We start from the raw sequence: 17521 nt of genomic DNA, 5'->3' as shown, positions 1-17521 counted from the left end.
TTGTACAATGGAGATAATGGAAATAGTTGTTAGTATTAATATGTATAGTTATAGTCAATAAAAAAGTGCTTATATCTTTCAATAGATTATGGTCTAAAACCATAAAAGATTTATTTTTGGGACCGTTAATTAGGTATATACACTGTCTGTAATTGATCCATGATTTAATGATTCATATTAATTTTGATGGCAACATTAAAAATTGTCTCTGACGTCTTGTGATCACAAGACTTCTTCGTTTTGAGTTTTCTGTCAAGGTAAAAATTGGGCGAAAAAAGGCCTTCCCTTTCGGGATTAGGTAGTAAAACAAGTCCAATTTGTTCAATAAATATCTCAAGATGAGATACTTCCTATCCTACTTGTTCGTGCTGCTCGTCGGGCTCGCTGTTCCTATATTCTCGCTCTACTATCTACTCAATGGAAAGGGTGAGCAGATTAGCTTTGGATGGTTCCTGGAGAATACTTCGCCCTACATGTGGGGTACGTTGGGAATCGCCTTAGCCGTCGCTTTATCAGTAGTCGGCGCAGCGATGGGTATACACACGACCGGAGTGAGCATAGTTGGCGGTGGTGTCAAAGCTCCAAGAATCAAGACCAAGAATTTGATCTCCGTCATCTTCTGCGAGGCCGTTGCCATTTATGGGTTGATCACCGCCATTGTATTGTCTGGTATGCTGGAGAAATATACAGAGCCCTTGGTTGACATTACTATCAGGCAACAGAATTGGATGGCTGGATATGTGATGTTTGGTGCCGGACTGGCAGTGGGCCTGGTCAACTTATTCTGTGGTATTGCCGTCGGAATCGTGGGGTCCGGTGCGGCTCTTGCTGATGCAGCGAACGCTGCATTGTTCGTCAAGATTCTAATTGTAGAAATTTTCGGATCAGCCATTGGTCTTTTTGGTCTCATTGTTGGTATATACATGACATCAAAAGTCAAAATGGGCAACCAGTAACTTAAGATGGAGTATATACTTGAATTTAAGTGTAAGTATTGAAATATTTATTTGTACGTTTAATATACCTACCCAATGTGTGCTTTATAATTTTACTGTATTATGTGTTTGTAATAACAGAATATATCAAAATTTTAAGATGTAACTTTGAGGAGTCCTTTCCAGTGTGAATCTGAAATAATCTGTAAAAGTTTGCAGTAATCAACATTAAGGTTATATCACTGTTTTGATTATTGGTTTAAATTCTATCATTATATAGACTGACTACTAACTGCAGCCTAAATTGCAGTCCTACATCAGCTGTATTTAGCTATAAAAATGTGAATATTTCAATGTTCATTTTAATTTAATTACTAGTGAGTCATATTTTCCTTTACTAATATGTTATATTTGTCTCTAGTATTAACATGAACAAATGGATGGGTACTTGACATTATATTGTTGTAATAAAAGTGAATTGAATTTGATATTTTAAATATGATTTATAAACTTGACCATTAATGTTATGTCATTACATATAACATCACTAACACTGACAGTGACTTCTAGAGCATCATGTGACTTAAGATTTTTTATATTGCAAGTCTTTATATACATACATGTCTAGGACATAATAATTATTTATTTATTACTATTAAGTTTTAAGTTTACATTATGTTTATTTCATAGTAACTATATGTATATTTTTTCTTATGTTAACAGTTTGTGTGGTATAGCCATGTGACATAGTGGTTATTATCATATAATGCTATCAATGAAATGTTTTAGTATTGATTCTATAATTAATACTTTTTATTTGCAGTGTACAATAGCACTTGGTCGCTCCAGCCTTGATCCAAACCTTGACATATACAGTGCTTGCGTGAAAACCATGAAAATATATAACAGGAGCGAAGCTTAAAATCCATATTGTTATAGTATTGAATTTTGTATGTTTGGTTACCAACATACTATGTGTACTGTACTTTTTTTTTATGTTGATGAACTATTGTATAAAAAATCTGATCTTGGCACTAATATATAAAGTAATTTGAAAATATATCTTTCATATTAACTAGTTGTAAATTGATGTTATTTAGACTTCTATTACATTACTGCATTTTGTGCTAAGGTATCAGATTTGTAACAGGTTTTGATTGTTTTGGAGTGTTTTTAACTCAACTGTATAACCATGTTAGAGTTTGTTGAACTACATATTTACATTACAATATCCAAATTTATATGACTAAATACATATTGTATATTTCAACTAATGTGCTAATAATTGAGATGTTTTAACAGACATTAATAATAGGTAGGTGATGTTTACTCAACAGTTTAACTGAGACTGTCAAGTCTTCAGTGTGGGTATCTCAGTCTCACATATTTCAGCCGCCAAGCAGGTTCGTGAGCTGTGTTTCAGTTGTAAAGTGATATAAGGAAATGGAATTACAGGTACATCTTAGTGTTGCAAAATGGCAATACATGAACAGTATTGTGGGCATACATATTAATGATATGTCCATAGTGCTGTTCATGTATATAGATGATGTATGTAGTTACCACTTGCCATCAGGTGTGTTACCAGCTAATTTGCCATTCCAATTATAAAAACAAAGCAATGTTGTATTTAGTCATTATAAGGAAAGCTTAAACATTCCATGAGAGCTTACATAAATTTTGTGGCAATTAGATTGGTTTGTCAAGTCAAGAGCCCCATAGATAATTGTACATAAACATACTGCTTTATCATTGATTTAACTTTCCATGTGTTGCAATAGTTTTTAGATTAAATGTTTCATATCACAATACAATAAATTAATAAACCTAAAGTTAAAGAAATTAATTTAAAACTTCTTATTCTTTTTTATAAAAAGAATGAGGCAAAATATTTCACTTTTCTGATAAAATTGTCATTTGCAGTATAAAAGCATGAGAGTTATGTACAAAACTACTTTAGTTCTTTTACTTTATGTATTTATGGAAAGTAATCAGATATTTCAATATTTCCTACTATCAAAACTACCATTAAAAATTACAAATTAGTTACTCCCAATTGTAAATATTAGTTTGCTTACCTGTTTGCTAATTTATTGTATTTAATAAAATCATATCCATAAAAACTTAAGTATAGGTGTTTATCTGAATGCCATATAATAGAACATTGGTTGAAAATCTAAATATAGGTGTTTATTATAAGGCACAAAGTTCTGTCCATAATGTCGGACAAATCGAAAACGACTAAGTATTACATCATTGTTAAATACCGCCAACTGATGGGATTCTAATTTAATATACTTTATTTGTGCAAATGTAGATATTATTATGTATGTTGATGAATAAATAGATAAAAGTTTGGTGTTGTTATTTCTCTTCGTTCATTTAATTTGCCTAATAGATGTAATTTTATAATGATAAAATTAAATTGACATATTCAAGTTCGATTTTGTTTTAAATAGTCACGTGGATACATGACCATTTACGAACTGTGATTGATAGCACTGATACGATTTCATAATTTAGTAATAAGGTTATAAGAATAAATTAATTATCATGGAATATAATGGATATACCATCACGACTTATACCAGATGGGTAGTCAGTGCTGAAGTCAATTATCGATATCATGATGAAGATAACGCAAAGCCTAGAATTCGTTGGGCATTTAGTTTAATGTGGCAGTGTTTCGATCACCGGAGAAGTCAATCAGGAATATAAAGTTTTGGGGTCGTTGGAATAGTAAACCGCTCATTACCTTTTAAAGATAGTTTGTTGATGTTTAACTCATTTTACATACACGTCCTTGATGTATTTACTTATTAGTATGTGATTTTATAATTTAGTAAACAAATGTGCACAATATGACTGCTATGTGAGAGAGATAGACTCTCATTTCTATCTTCACGCGGTCTTCCCGGTAGCCATCTTGTATTTTGACGGCCTGGGTTGTCTTAACGGTTTAGCATACCGTCTACTTCCGATGGTGGCGGGTTCGATTCCTCGCGTGGTTCAAACATTTGTATTCATGAGTGTGATTATTTGTATCAGTTTGGATGTTTTCTATGTATATTATGTATGTATTTAGAAAAAAGACACTATATATCTATCTATGTATTTATGCTAGTTGTCTAGTACCAATAACTCAAGCTTTGGTCAGCGTGGCACTACATGGCGCTGTGTGAATTGTCCTGAGATAATATTTATTATACCACTTACCAGACTTCAATCATAGTTTCAAATTTCAATCGCCATTTCAGTCAGTAAAAATAGAATTAGGTTATGCGATATATATTAGCTTGATGCATGTGTGATATAGAAACCATGAAAAAGTAAATCATTTTTAAAAGCGAATTGTATATTTGATTCTACTAAAATTGATCACACAATATTCAGTATTTATTTATTCTAAAATCTTCCCCTATTTTACAGAGAACTGCTATTGAAATATATATCTAAGTATAGTTTGTTCCTCAAATCCTGACCTTGTACAGTATAAGGTCAGGATTAACCATAATCATATCATAGAATTAACCATATCAAAAAATATTATTTTAATTTTCCATTCGAAAATTATTTTAAAGTGTAGCGATTTTTAAAGTGTAAAAAAATGACAATCTAAAGCCTATTTGATAGATATTTTTATTTCGTCACCTGCACATTGCTCCTGCAGAAGTAACACATATAAAAGTCATATTAAACATATTTGCCGGTACGAGAAGCGCAACTTATGTGAATTAAATGTAGTATAATTTGTGTATAATCCTCTGTTATATGCAAACTGTTGTGGACTATGATAATTATTGCTGGCCACAAATAAATAAATAAAAAAAAAAAGTTAAAATTTAATGACATAAGAAAATATATGATTTTATAATTTATTATTTTATTAATATATTATCCATCACATAAACTGGCGACCGTGCAGTATAATACAATATGCAGAGAGCTATAGAGGAGAGAAAATTGGCCCGAAGATTCTTTAGTAGCGCAGTAAGTAAATTAGAAGAATCTTTAGTCAAAAAGGATAAAGATGCCTCCGAAATCAATTTCGCTAATCTTACCGCCAAATATGAAAAGTTGTCTGCTATTAACAATAAAGTATTAGATATATGGATAGATTTGGTAGACAGAGACGAAAGCGAATATGAAGAGGATATTATATCAATTGAGAAGTATGATGATAAATGGTTTTTGATGCAAAAGAAATATAAAAATGCATTTGATATTACGAACAGTTGCAAAAGTAATATTGGAAGTGAAATTCAAGAGAGTTGCGCCCAGGATGCCGTTGTAAAAAATATCTTGCGGCTTCCTAAGCTTCAGCTTCCTCGTTATGATGGTGATGTGAAGAAGTGGATAGGCTTCTGGGGGATGTTCCAAAAGATCCATGAAGATTCCAGCATAGATAATAATATGAAGTTCCAGTACCTACTGCAATCGATGGAACCAGGATCTCCTGCCGCAATACTAGTAGAAAGCTTTCCGCCTTCAAGTGCTAATTATCAGAAAGCTATAAAACAACTAAAAGAAAGATATGGTCGTGACGATCTTTTAATTGAAATATATGTTCGTGAGCTGTTGTCCCTAGTTCTGGATCAATCAAGAGGGAGTGCTACGCCAATTGGAGTATTATATGATAAACTTAAAACTCAATTGCATGCTTTAGATAGTTTGAATGTCACTACAGATAAATACGCGTCTATGTTACGTCCTTTAGTCGAGTCCGCTATGCCCATAGAACTGCTTCGTATTTGGGAACGAACTCAATCTAGTAAAAAGGATCAGTCTGACACTTTAAATGACCTTCTTAATTTCATTAAGCAAGAAGTAGAGAGCGAGGAACGTATTAAAATATCTCATTTAGCTTATAGTCAGAGTAGTTCTTCAAAATTTACCGCCTCTTGCTTAACGACACGTGTAGATAGTTCTAGTAGTAGTAACAATAATACTTATGATATTTCTAAGCCTAGCATCGTGAAGCCTTGTATTTTCTGTGACAAGCCATCGCATGTGAGCTCCGAGTGTACGAATGCTATGAAAATGAATTTAGATCAACGCAAGGAGTTTTTAAAAGGTAAGCGTGCTTGTTTTATTTGTTTAAAATCGGGACATACAACTAAAACTTGTAGGAAATTCCCGAGATGTATTATTTGTACAAAGAGGCATTATACTTTAATGTGCGATAATAATAAAATAGTTAATTCGCAAATTCAATGCAGTAATAGCTCTGAAACACAAGTTCTATCTAATCAGTCTTCTTTGATCCCTACTAATACAACTGTTTTATTACAAACTTTGAAAATTAATTTGTGGTACAATAATAAAACCATGATAGTACGAGCTCTGTTAGATTCGGGTGCTCAACACTCTTATATAAAAAGTAGTGTGGTAAATAATTTGAAAATGAAACCATGTGGTCAGGTACATATTTCACACAGTTTATTCGGCGGTGTAGTTACGAAACGGGAACCACATAATGTATTTCAATTTATTATTAAAGATCCTACTAATACATACGAATGTAACATTAAAGCAATAGAGAAAATGAATATTTGCAATGATTTACCTAAATTAAAACAACCTATTTTGTTGTCTAAATTAAAAAGACAGGGTGTTGTATTAAATGATATAGTTGATGATATAAATGAAGTGAGCATTTTGATAGGAGCCGATATTTTAGGTAGTTTGTTTACTGGGCGTATGATAAATGTAGATGGTAATCTTGTTGCTATGGAAACTAAGCTAGGTTGGACAATACAAGGCCCAATATCTAATATGTTTCATGTTGCTGAAGAAAGTCTTGTTAGTTTATCTTGTACATTTAACTTAGAGGATCTATGGAGTTTAGAAACTATAGGTATTAAAGATGAACCGGAAGTTAGAAAACAGACAGAGAGAGAAAAAGAAGTATTACAATTCTTTAAAGATACGATATCCATTAATGAGGAAGATAGGTATGAGGTAAAGTTGCCCTGGAAGGATATATCTATAAATTTACCCACAAATTACGACCTAGCTCTAAAACGATTAAAATCTACCACTATACGTTTGTCTCGTTTAGGTATTATGAAAGAGTATAATGAACAGTTTAAGGAGTGGTTAGATTCATCTATTATAGAAGTCGTTGATGAACCAGATCATAACTCAGGACACTATCTTGCTCACCATGCAGTAGTTCGCGAGTCTAGTCTCACTACAAAAATTCGGCCCGTGTTCGATGCTTCTGCATGTATTAATAAAGAAAGTTTGTCATTGAATGAGTGTTTAGAAAAAGGTTCTAATTATATTGAATTAATTCCATCGTTGCTTATCAAATTTAGGCATGGTTCTATAGGAATAGTAGCTGATATTAAAAAGGCCTTTCTCCAAATATCAATTAATAAAGAAGATCGCAATTTTTTGAAGTTTTTATGGTGGCGTGATATACATCAGGAAAAGAAGACTGTAGTCACTTATCGCCATAGAAGGGTTGTATTCGGCGTAACTACAAGTCCTTTTTTATTAATGGCTACAATTAATCATCATTTAGAAAAATATGAGTCAGATACTGCTAATAAACTTAAATCTAACTTTTATTGTGATAATTGTATAGTAAGTGTGGAAGATGAAGAAAGTATGAATAAATTTATAAATGAGGCAAAGGAAATTATGCATAAGGGTAAATTTGAACTAAGATGCTGGGTAATGGGACCAGTAATAACAGATGATACTATTTCAGTGACGTCTGTTTTAGGACTCAACTGGGACCCACGGAGCGATGAACTATTTTGCAAGGTTCCTTCTATGAATGAGAATAATATTATGACGAAAAGAACTTTATTATCTATCGCTCAGAGCATTTTCGACCCTATAGGCTTTATTAGTCCATGCACTATAGTTCCCAAAATACTCATACAAAAATGTTGGAAAATAGGTTTGGAATGGGATAAACCGCTTCCTATGGAAATTCAACATGATTTGAAAAATTGGATAAAATATTTAAATCTTTTAACGGAATGTCGGATTCCTCGTCATTTGTTTCCGACTAGTATTGAATTTTGTTCAGTATCTTTACATATATTTTCAGATTCCAGTCTATCAGCTTATTCAGGTTGTGTCTTTTTACGAACAGAATTTGATCGCAGCGTGTATGTACAACTAGTCATAGCAAAAAGCAGAGTTACACCTTCTAAGGCAGTGACTGTGCCTCGATCTGAGTTAATAGCTGCTGTTTTGGCTACTAGATTGGCAGTTGAAGCAAAAAAATCGATTAATTTGGAACGTTTGAAGGAATATTATTGGACAGATTCCAGTATTGTTTTAGCATGGATTAAAAGGAAATCTGGACTAAATATTTTTGTACATAACCGAGTTACAGAAATGTTAGATAAGACGAATGTTGAAGACTGGCGTCATATTCCAGGTCACCTTAATCCAGCAGACTTGCCCTCTCGTGGTTGTAATGCTCAAGTCCTACTTAATAGTAGATGGTGGGAAGGACCTTCTTGGTTACGAAATAATATAGATGAATGGCCATGCTCTGTACCAGAACTAAACGAAGAAGAATATATTAAAGAAATAAATGTTAATTGTTTAGTTACAGAAGAAGTGGTAATGTTTTCGGATAGACTTACCTATTTTTCTAAGTATATAAAAACGGTTCGTATGATAGGTTGGTGTATACGTTTTAAGGAAAATTGTTTAAAACAGTCTAGTACAAGAACGAAAGGAAACTTATCGAGTTGTGAATTTGAAAAGGCTGAAAAAAGGTTATTTGCTTTAATTCAAAATGAACATTTCAATGACATACAATCGACTATGAAATGTTTGAATATGGAATTAGTTAAATCGAACGAAGATGGAATCTTACGTGTCAAAACAAGACTTACACTACGAGACGACACAGATACTTTTATATTTCCAATTTTACTTCCTGGATCAAATAAATTAGTTCAAAATCTGATTCGTCATAAACATATTGAGTTGTGTCACGCTGGTTCACAATTATTAATTAGTAATATTAGAGAATTTTATTGGGTCATGGGAATCAGACAAATATGTAAAAGGATTGTGCGTGAATGTGTTGTTTGTAAGCGTTATAATGCTCGTCGATGTTCTGTACCACCAGCTCCGTTACCAATTGGTCGTACAAATTGCGGTGCTGCCTTTGATGTTACTGGGGTAGATTTTGCTGGTCCATTATATCTCCGAGATAATGAGAAACACTGGATCGTAGTCTTTACTTGTGCATCTTATCGCGCCATTCATTTGGAATTATGTAAGTCATTATCTACGGAAGATTTTATGCTGGCTTTTCGTAGATTTATTGCACGTAGAGGCAAGCCTAAGACTGTCTACTCCGATAATGGTACGAACTTTCGTGGTACAAGTAACCTTCGGAATAGTATTGATTGGGAAAGGGTTTCACTACAGACGACATCTCATAAAATAGAATGGCGGTTCAATCCCCCTCAAGCTCCGTGGTGGGGAGGGTTTTGGGAGCGCATGATTAAGACAATAAAAGAAATGTTACGAAGAATCTTAGGTAAAGCTTGTCTAGACTTCACATCTCTCTTAACCATTTTGTGCGAGGTAGAATGTATCATCAATAACAGACCATTGACGTACATTGCAGATGATACTGAAAATCTGAAACCACTTACGCCCGCAATGTTTCTACAGGATTTAAAACAGTATGATACTGTGGATTTAGATCAAGCTGACGCTCATACATTAAATACGAAAGTTACATATTTACAAAAATTACGCAAAGATTTTAAATCTAGATTCCGCAGCGAATATCTTTCATTGTTAAAGCAACTTGCGTCCAATAAATCACGAATTATTAAAGTAGGCGATATAGTATTAGTAGAGCTAGAATCTAAACGTGTAGATTGGCCACTTGCTGTAGTTACGGCTGTATTTCCAGGAGCAGACGGCATTGTTCGAGTAGCACGAGTTAAAACTGCTATGGGAGAAAAGATTCGACCAGTACAACGTTTATTTCCATTGGAGGTACCCTTAAATTGTGCAATGCCTAACCCTATACAGACTGATCCTGTTTCACCTCAATTAGAAACACAGCAGACTCGATGTGGTCGTTCTATTAAAATACCACAAAAATTAGATCTTTAAGTTTATATTCAATTTTGTGTGTTTGTGTTTTGCAATATACATAAGCAATTGCAAAGGCGGCGAGTATGTTGTGGACTATGATAATTATTGCTGGCCACAAATAAATAAATAAAAAAAAAGTTAAAATTTAATGACATAAGAAAATATATGATTGTTATAATTTATTATTTTATTAATATATTATCCATCACACAAACAATAAGGGATAATAATTATGGCAGCGCATAAAATAGAAACAAATAATGATTTTTACATTTAGAATCATTTTAGTAAATGCGAAAAATCACGTTAGTTAAAATAGGTTTAATTAAAATACCACTATAATTTAGCAATAAAATATTTTATTTCAATATAAAACAACTCAGCTGTTTGTGTTTGTACATTACATCTACGTTTCAAAATATTGGTACTACTCAAAGACTGAGTATCACAAGCATGGAATGTTAGTTATTGAAAATGTATATGTTTTGCAATTTCATAACAATCACAGCAATTTTAAACTTAATTTCTAACATGTAAAGCACAAATTAGATTATATCAAAATGGAATGTGATTGTTCTATATGTAGGTACTTGAGAGCTGAGACTACAGAGACTGTGTAAAATGTCAATATATTTAGGGAGCACGATGTTTTCACTCTAGGCAATCGGTCGAGGTTTTCATGGGACACAAAAAATGAATTTATGTTACTAATCTTGCTATTAATCTATATATAGGTATGTATATTTTCTATATATATATAGTATGCATCTATATAAAGATAAAAATTCATAAAGGCTATAAATTTCATTAAAAAAAAAGGAAAAGTGCAAAACACTTCAACAATTTTAGAAAATACACAACCCAGCAAAACCAATAATGCACTACAGATATAATAGATTTAAAAGAGAATTTATTAGAAGTCCAGAATGTATGTAATCAATTTTATGTTATCAGTGACTATGCGCATTTGATCTAGAAAAAAAACCTGTACCTATCATAAAATAAAAATACATTAAATTTTTTTAAGATAATTTTTCATGTCACGATTTACTTCTGTCAATGTATCCATGTATACCACGATACTCTGTAAGTATGTATATTTTTAGTTGAGCTCAACTTTCAAGTATGAGGAGAGTTAAACCACACTGTATACAAATCTTATGCACACAAAAATAACACAATAAATAATAATTATGGCAATCATATCCTATATCTAATTAAATAAAGCTTTTCCTTACATCCATTGTCTACTTATTTAGATGCTACAAAGTGTAAAAATCTATTTATTTACAAAATAGGTGGACTCTTCGTTAAAATGCTCAAAATGCACACAACACTCTCTCACTTTATATACAAAGAACAAATATTTCGTCAGTACATAATATATATCAATCCCATAGTACTTGATTTTACTATTTAAATAGTAGATGGCGTTATTCACAGTGGCTAATATACTAATATATAGTATGAAGACTTAAGGAAATCCTTTAATTTACTTTTGTAGACATTTTATGAATTAGCATGTCTAAATAATTTTCAAGTAGGGGGAAGTTACTTGAGGAAAACCACCGTGAGAAACGCTTTATTTCGAGTACAAAATGTAAATATCGCTAAAATACACCTAGTTTTACAACGATTACAAACAATAGCTTTTGGTTTTAGTATAAAAAATAATTTGTAGATCTACTACGTTGGTATTCATTCTGAAGCACCATGTAACTAAATTAATGTATGTAAATATGTTGGTACAATCAATATCAGATATCATCAATTTACGAATATTAAATAACATTGAAAAAATCAAGTTCATTGACGACGAATAAATATGCATGCATGATTATATAAAAAAATGCTAATTCTCCCTAGTTTTTGCGCGCAAATCTATATTCAGTGACATTTTGACTATCTAATTATTTTTTTAAGATTCGCCACCACCACTAGATATCATATCTGACAATGACCATAACTACATAACAATAATATATGTATATATTTAAATTATCAAAGAGTTAATTTCTTTAGTCACTGGTGCATCAGATACATTATACATACAACAGCAGTTCCATAGACAAACATGAAACATTAGCTATCCATAGCGCGTCCTACGCGAACCATACCTACTTATATTAATTTAAACTGCTTTACGATCATTAATTGAACTCTATATATACCGATCAAATTACATTAATAATATTAAATTAAGGTTGAAAAGAATCAACGACATCTATAGTCATGTAGTATTATATAGAGTTCACTATATAATACTACATGACTATTTACACAACTGACTTTGGATGTCGTTGATTCTTTTCAACCTTAATTTAATATTATTAATGTCCACAAACAACAATTTGCACTAGTCCCGGTAATGAGTTATCAAAGATAAATCAATAACTACCACATTGTATAGCTATATACTTTAGAGCAAATCTAGTACCTTGCACGACTATATCCTGCCAACTTCGCAATATTTCAAGAGAATTACAGACAATAGAACCGGGAGTAGTATTTTTTTTAATACGACTGAAATGGTTTCATATCTGAGGGCTCATCTAACCGCGTCTCATTATTTTCCATATCCCATAGACGTCTGCCATATGATTTGTTAGGGAAAGCCGCGCACGAAGTTTAATAAACGAGGTTATTCAATCTTGAGCTAATATTGAAAGTCGGCTTCCATAACCAAGCGGGAAACGAATTTGATACGAAGCCATATGTTCCACCGTTACCAGAAGTCTTTAAAAGTAGCCCTCTAAAACATTTACCGCTGGGTTAGCAGACCATTATTAGGTTTTTTAAGAACGGACTTTAGTATTGCATCAAACAATTTAGACATACACTTAAAATATCAGTAAGCTCCGCTATAAAATATCTATAGCGAAATATATGTACCTAAAGCATAGACCAAAATAAATAAAGTAGCCGTTATGCAAACTCTACTCTATGGCAGTGGACACTGATTGTTTAACAGTCTTCGCAGAAAATTAACTAATTACAATGATTAAGTATACTTATAATTAAATTAATAAACTAATTGAGAATCATTGGAAATCTTGTACTATAATGGAGTATTAAACTCTTGTCTCGGCGTCATCTTCAGTAGTAGATTTCCTGAAACGAGATTTAATTAATAAATTCGATTTAATACAAATATTATTTTCCTTAAACTACTTCTTAAAAATTCTTTATACATTTATTGAGGACAATTATGATTTAATTAAAGGAATAGTGAGGAAATTAGAATACTATATACTAAGTGCACACTATTTCTGAAAAGGTGATGATGTAGTACTGCCTTATACAAAATAAGTCAATATGATTTCAAACAAATCCTTTGTTTGAACTCTGCAAATTATTAATAAATATTAATAGTAACTATACGGCTATTTAGTGGGTCTAAATGGAAATTTACTACCTAATAAGTTTAGGATTGAATAGTGTATAAAGGGTAAATTACATCATCAAATAGAATAATGAATGTATTTGTCGATATTAATACAGTAGCAAGATTAATTTTATTTTCTTTTGCCTGTATTTATGACTCTCAAATGAAAGTAATAAAATTATTATCATTATATGATAGTGTAATACACCAATAACAGTTAAACAATAATATAATAAACTTGACAACGTTCCACATGTGGCTATTTGGGATTTTCTTATATCAGTGTACATAAAACATGCGAAATGTAATGTAAATGTAGTGATTACCTCCTCCCTAAGGCGAGTGATGATTTAGAGCGCGGCAACACCACCAGTTAGCAAAGCAAAAGATGATTTACAATGAGTGTTTCTCATACAACCGCCACCATCTATAGACAATTTTAATGTTTAGTATGCCCAGTACTGCCATCTATTGGCACCATACAATAACTTGAGTACCATTTCAATACAACGTGAAAATTTTTCGTAGTTACTATGCAAGCATCATTGTACGTTGTTTACTGTGATCTGTAGCCACCTGTTACTTAATTTAACCAGTACATGAGGGTATACATACATAAGATATATTTCATATCATCATGATCATATTTCATAAGAATTAAAAGTGAAATCTCGCGATTTCTTTATCGTGACGAATTCTTCTAGATGATAGTACTAAACAAAAATTATTTAAGGTATTTACGAAATTATCGAGAGTAATATAAATAGTAAAAATTAATATTAAAAATAACCGGATATACATATTAATAAAGTACGAAAATATAATCAATATTTATTACAATTTTATATATTATAATTTTATAACAATTTCAAAAATATGTACACATAATTCGGATAATTTGTTCTATTATACAGATATTCTAGTAAATTTAGTTCAATTCCAAGTAAATAATTGGTTGCTGATATACTCAATAATCATATTATAATAAAAATATTATACATTTCGTTAAATATTAACCTACAATAAATATTGATTCCACCAATGTTATATAGACTGATGATTCATAATAAATAATGTAATCGTAACATGCAATCATGCATTAATTTGGAAATATATATGAAATGATGAGAAATAGAAAAACTTACTCGCTGGTTTCTCCCATACTTGCTAGTGGCGCCCCCATCTGTTGCGGTGGATCGCCTAAACAATACGAAGATTGAAGATATTATTGATTAAGGGTCAGAGATAAATTAGTATAATGCAGATCAAAATTTATCTATCTTATAGGAAACACTTGTCTATCTTTGAAATTTTATCTAACTTTTACCTTATTGTTGTACAATAAAATGTAAGTGGGGATCAACATAAAAAAAATCAATACATTAACGTTTATTACATTGTACATGTGTAGTTTACTAAGAATGGATGAATAAGATACTAATGTACATTAACAAGATTTAATGCAATTGAGGATAAGTTTCTAATTTTTAGGTATAATATTATTTTATAATTATTGTAGTCCTAAATACACGGGGCAAAGGCGATTGATAGTAATGTGTGATTGAGAAGCAATGGTGCAATGGTCACCCCACTGCTTCTCAATGTTCTATGTCAGGTTAACCTCCACGCAGTTCCCCCTGTAAATCATCATGATAAATTCCTGGTGAATTTGTCACGCTGTGTTAACTGACCTGACCTCATGCTCATCTTATCATCCTCCACAGGTGTCCCGCCAGCACAGAGGTGTACACCATTCCAATATCATCAATTAAAAAATCAGTATTTACACTACTAGTATTAGCAAATAAAATAAATAAAGGCGGGTATAACAAAACCAGTGTCACACAACGAATGCAAAATAAAATGTGTGTTTGTTCGTTACCTGCTTGTGTACGGTTGGGGACGGCTGCTGCCCCGCGGGTGCTCGCGTGATCTTCCTCCGCTACACAAACGGACCGATCAAATGCTATCCTTACATTCGTTCCATTATTTTATTTTATTTTTGACAGCTAAGTTATTCAATAAGTAATCGTGTATATATTTATATTTATTTGATAAATATATATAAAATTTATTCTTAAATATAAATAGCCCAGTCGTAGAGCATTTTGTTGGCAATGTTGAATGTATATAGATGTTCATATACATAACTGTACGTGTCTATTAAATTCGGTCCTTGTAAAAAAATATACTGAGAGATTAAAATTATGTTTAACATCATGTCGTCCGTTTTTTATAAAGTACAGTCCATATAACTCGGAATATCTTCCAATTCAACAGGTTACGGGCCCAGTTAGAATCTTATAGTCTTCAAAATACAAATAAAATGCTTCTAGTTGTTTGACAAGTTTGTTTTGCTACGTATATTGATATTTTACAGCATGCTAGCTGTCAAAAGTAAAATAAAGGAATAGAAAGGGTAAAATTAATTACATTTCAAGCTAACTTACACTGTTCACACAATTGTAGGCAATATAAATTAAAACATATCGCTAATTAAAACGGAAGAAAAGACAACTTTGCAATTACTTACATGTGTGGATTGTCTTCGATAAAAGCTAATATAAAGAATAAATAGAAGCAACAAATTTCACTATTGTTATTATAAAACAATACTGAATTTTAACAAAACAAAGTTAAATGTAGGTAATAAAAAAATTGAGGATATATTCATGACTACATACGGGGCAAAAAAAGACGCAATCCATATCTTACAGCGCACTCTACAAACAAAATAATGCTACGTACCCGTGTAGGGAAATAGGTATTTATCATGAGGACGATGGGAATCAGATCCTTCTGACATCCTCTCGTTATATTCCGCTCCGTAGTGACTCTCCATTTTCCTCTGATAGTCATTTTTCAACATGGTAGCGATGCCGGAATCTCTAAAATCCCGCGGTGGATAACCATCGTGCTCTCTCGTGGTAACCCCCGTTTCCCGGAAATCACGTGATCCGTACATATTTGTTTCTGGGTTCATATACTTGGTCGGACTGTACCCATAGTCGGACGTTCTAGATGACAAGTAAGTTTTGGAGCCGTAGGGGTTACCGGGTAACCGGTACATGGTTGGTGAGATAGGGTAATTGGGATCGTATGGCATTTGTTTCTCCGTTTCCGTTGATAGTACACCATACATAAGTTCCTCATCCATTACACCATATCTGTAAATAGCACTTAATAACTCAAAAGTTCTTTATTTAAGAACAGATAATGTTATAGATTAAAACAAATAACATGATTTATTGCCTTTTCCCATCACACAAATTTACTTCTCAAATTATTAATACATATCACATGAACAGATAACTGTGAAAAATCTTTAAGTGGCTTCGCTATTTTAATTATGTTTAGTAATAGTTTAGATTTACCAAATATAAATAAAATAAAATAATTAAAAAAGACTATTCCAAAGATGCTATTAAGGTTATTAAAATAAAATACATTTTTCTTTGACAATATGAAATAATAAAGTACCTGTTATCCAACGGTAGTCTGGAAGCATCGACACTAGCCACATATGTGTCGTGTACGTTTTCCAGTATGGATGGCTTTAATCGGTGTCGACTCAACTGGTACACGTCTGACGTTAAATCAGGGTTCGGCAGTGGGTTGGGGGACGGTGAAGCCAGTCCGGGATTTAGTCCCTCGTTGTCTGATCCAGTCTCTTGGGACCATCGTCCCATATCTTGGCGGCCCGGTTCTGTAGAGATTAAGTGGACTTATTAAACATAATTGGCGATAAATTATCTAATAGGAAGTCTATAAGAATATACGAATGTAAGAAGATAATGATTGTTCTTTATAGCTAGATAGATATTCAATAGACAAAAGAATATGTAAATTCAACAATAATAATAATAATAATCTCAGGACGATTCACTCAGCGCCATCTAGTGCCAAGTTAAGTTATCTAAAGCTTGTGTTACGGACACTAGATAACTGATATAAGTATATAGATTTTTTTTCGTAAATACATACATATTATACATAGAAAAGACCAATACAAACACTCATACTCATGAATACAAATGTTTGTGTCGTGCGAGGAAGCGAACCTGCGACCATCGGACGTAAAGCGGTGTGCTAGACCGAAAAGGAA

At 32.2% G+C, this 17521-nt stretch overlaps 2 protein-coding genes across 2 annotated transcripts in view; one reads left to right on the top strand and one right to left on the bottom strand.

The window, feature by feature from the left end:
- The window catches only part of LOC131847068 (protocadherin-like wing polarity protein stan), a 122387-nt gene that overhangs the window by 63600 nt on the left and 41266 nt on the right, over positions 1-17521 (bottom strand). The window contains exons 50-54 of the mRNA XM_059196518.1: positions 16897-17122; positions 16165-16583; positions 15299-15358; positions 14562-14616; positions 13103-13142 (exon numbers count right to left, since the gene is read on the bottom strand). Of these exons, the coding sequence (XP_059052501.1) occupies positions 13103-13142; positions 14562-14616; positions 15299-15358; positions 16165-16583; positions 16897-17122 (800 nt within the window). The remainder of the gene's footprint in view (positions 1-13102; positions 13143-14561; positions 14617-15298; positions 15359-16164; positions 16584-16896; positions 17123-17521) is intronic.
- Positions 200-2425, top strand: LOC131847076 (V-type proton ATPase 21 kDa proteolipid subunit c''). Its single transcript, XM_059196533.1, has 2 exons — positions 200-987; positions 1759-2425. Exon 1 carries the CDS (start codon positions 339-341, stop codon positions 954-956), a length of 618 nt encoding a protein of 205 aa, XP_059052516.1. The 5' UTR covers positions 200-338; the 3' UTR covers positions 957-987; positions 1759-2425.

This window comes from Achroia grisella, unplaced genomic scaffold (assembly GCF_030625045.1).
Source record: "Achroia grisella isolate CSIRO2021 unplaced genomic scaffold, CSIRO_AGI_Agris_v1 utg515, whole genome shotgun sequence".
Taxonomy (NCBI): Eukaryota; Metazoa; Arthropoda; class Insecta; order Lepidoptera; family Pyralidae; genus Achroia; species Achroia grisella.
The sequence above is the reverse complement of the archived record's forward strand: the minus strand, read 5'-3'. Positions and strand labels throughout refer to the sequence as shown.

Coding starts and splice junctions, on each gene's coding strand:
- LOC131847076 (XM_059196533.1), top strand. CDS start 339: ATGAGATACTTCCTATCCTACTTGTTCGTGCTGCTCGTCGGGCTCGCT.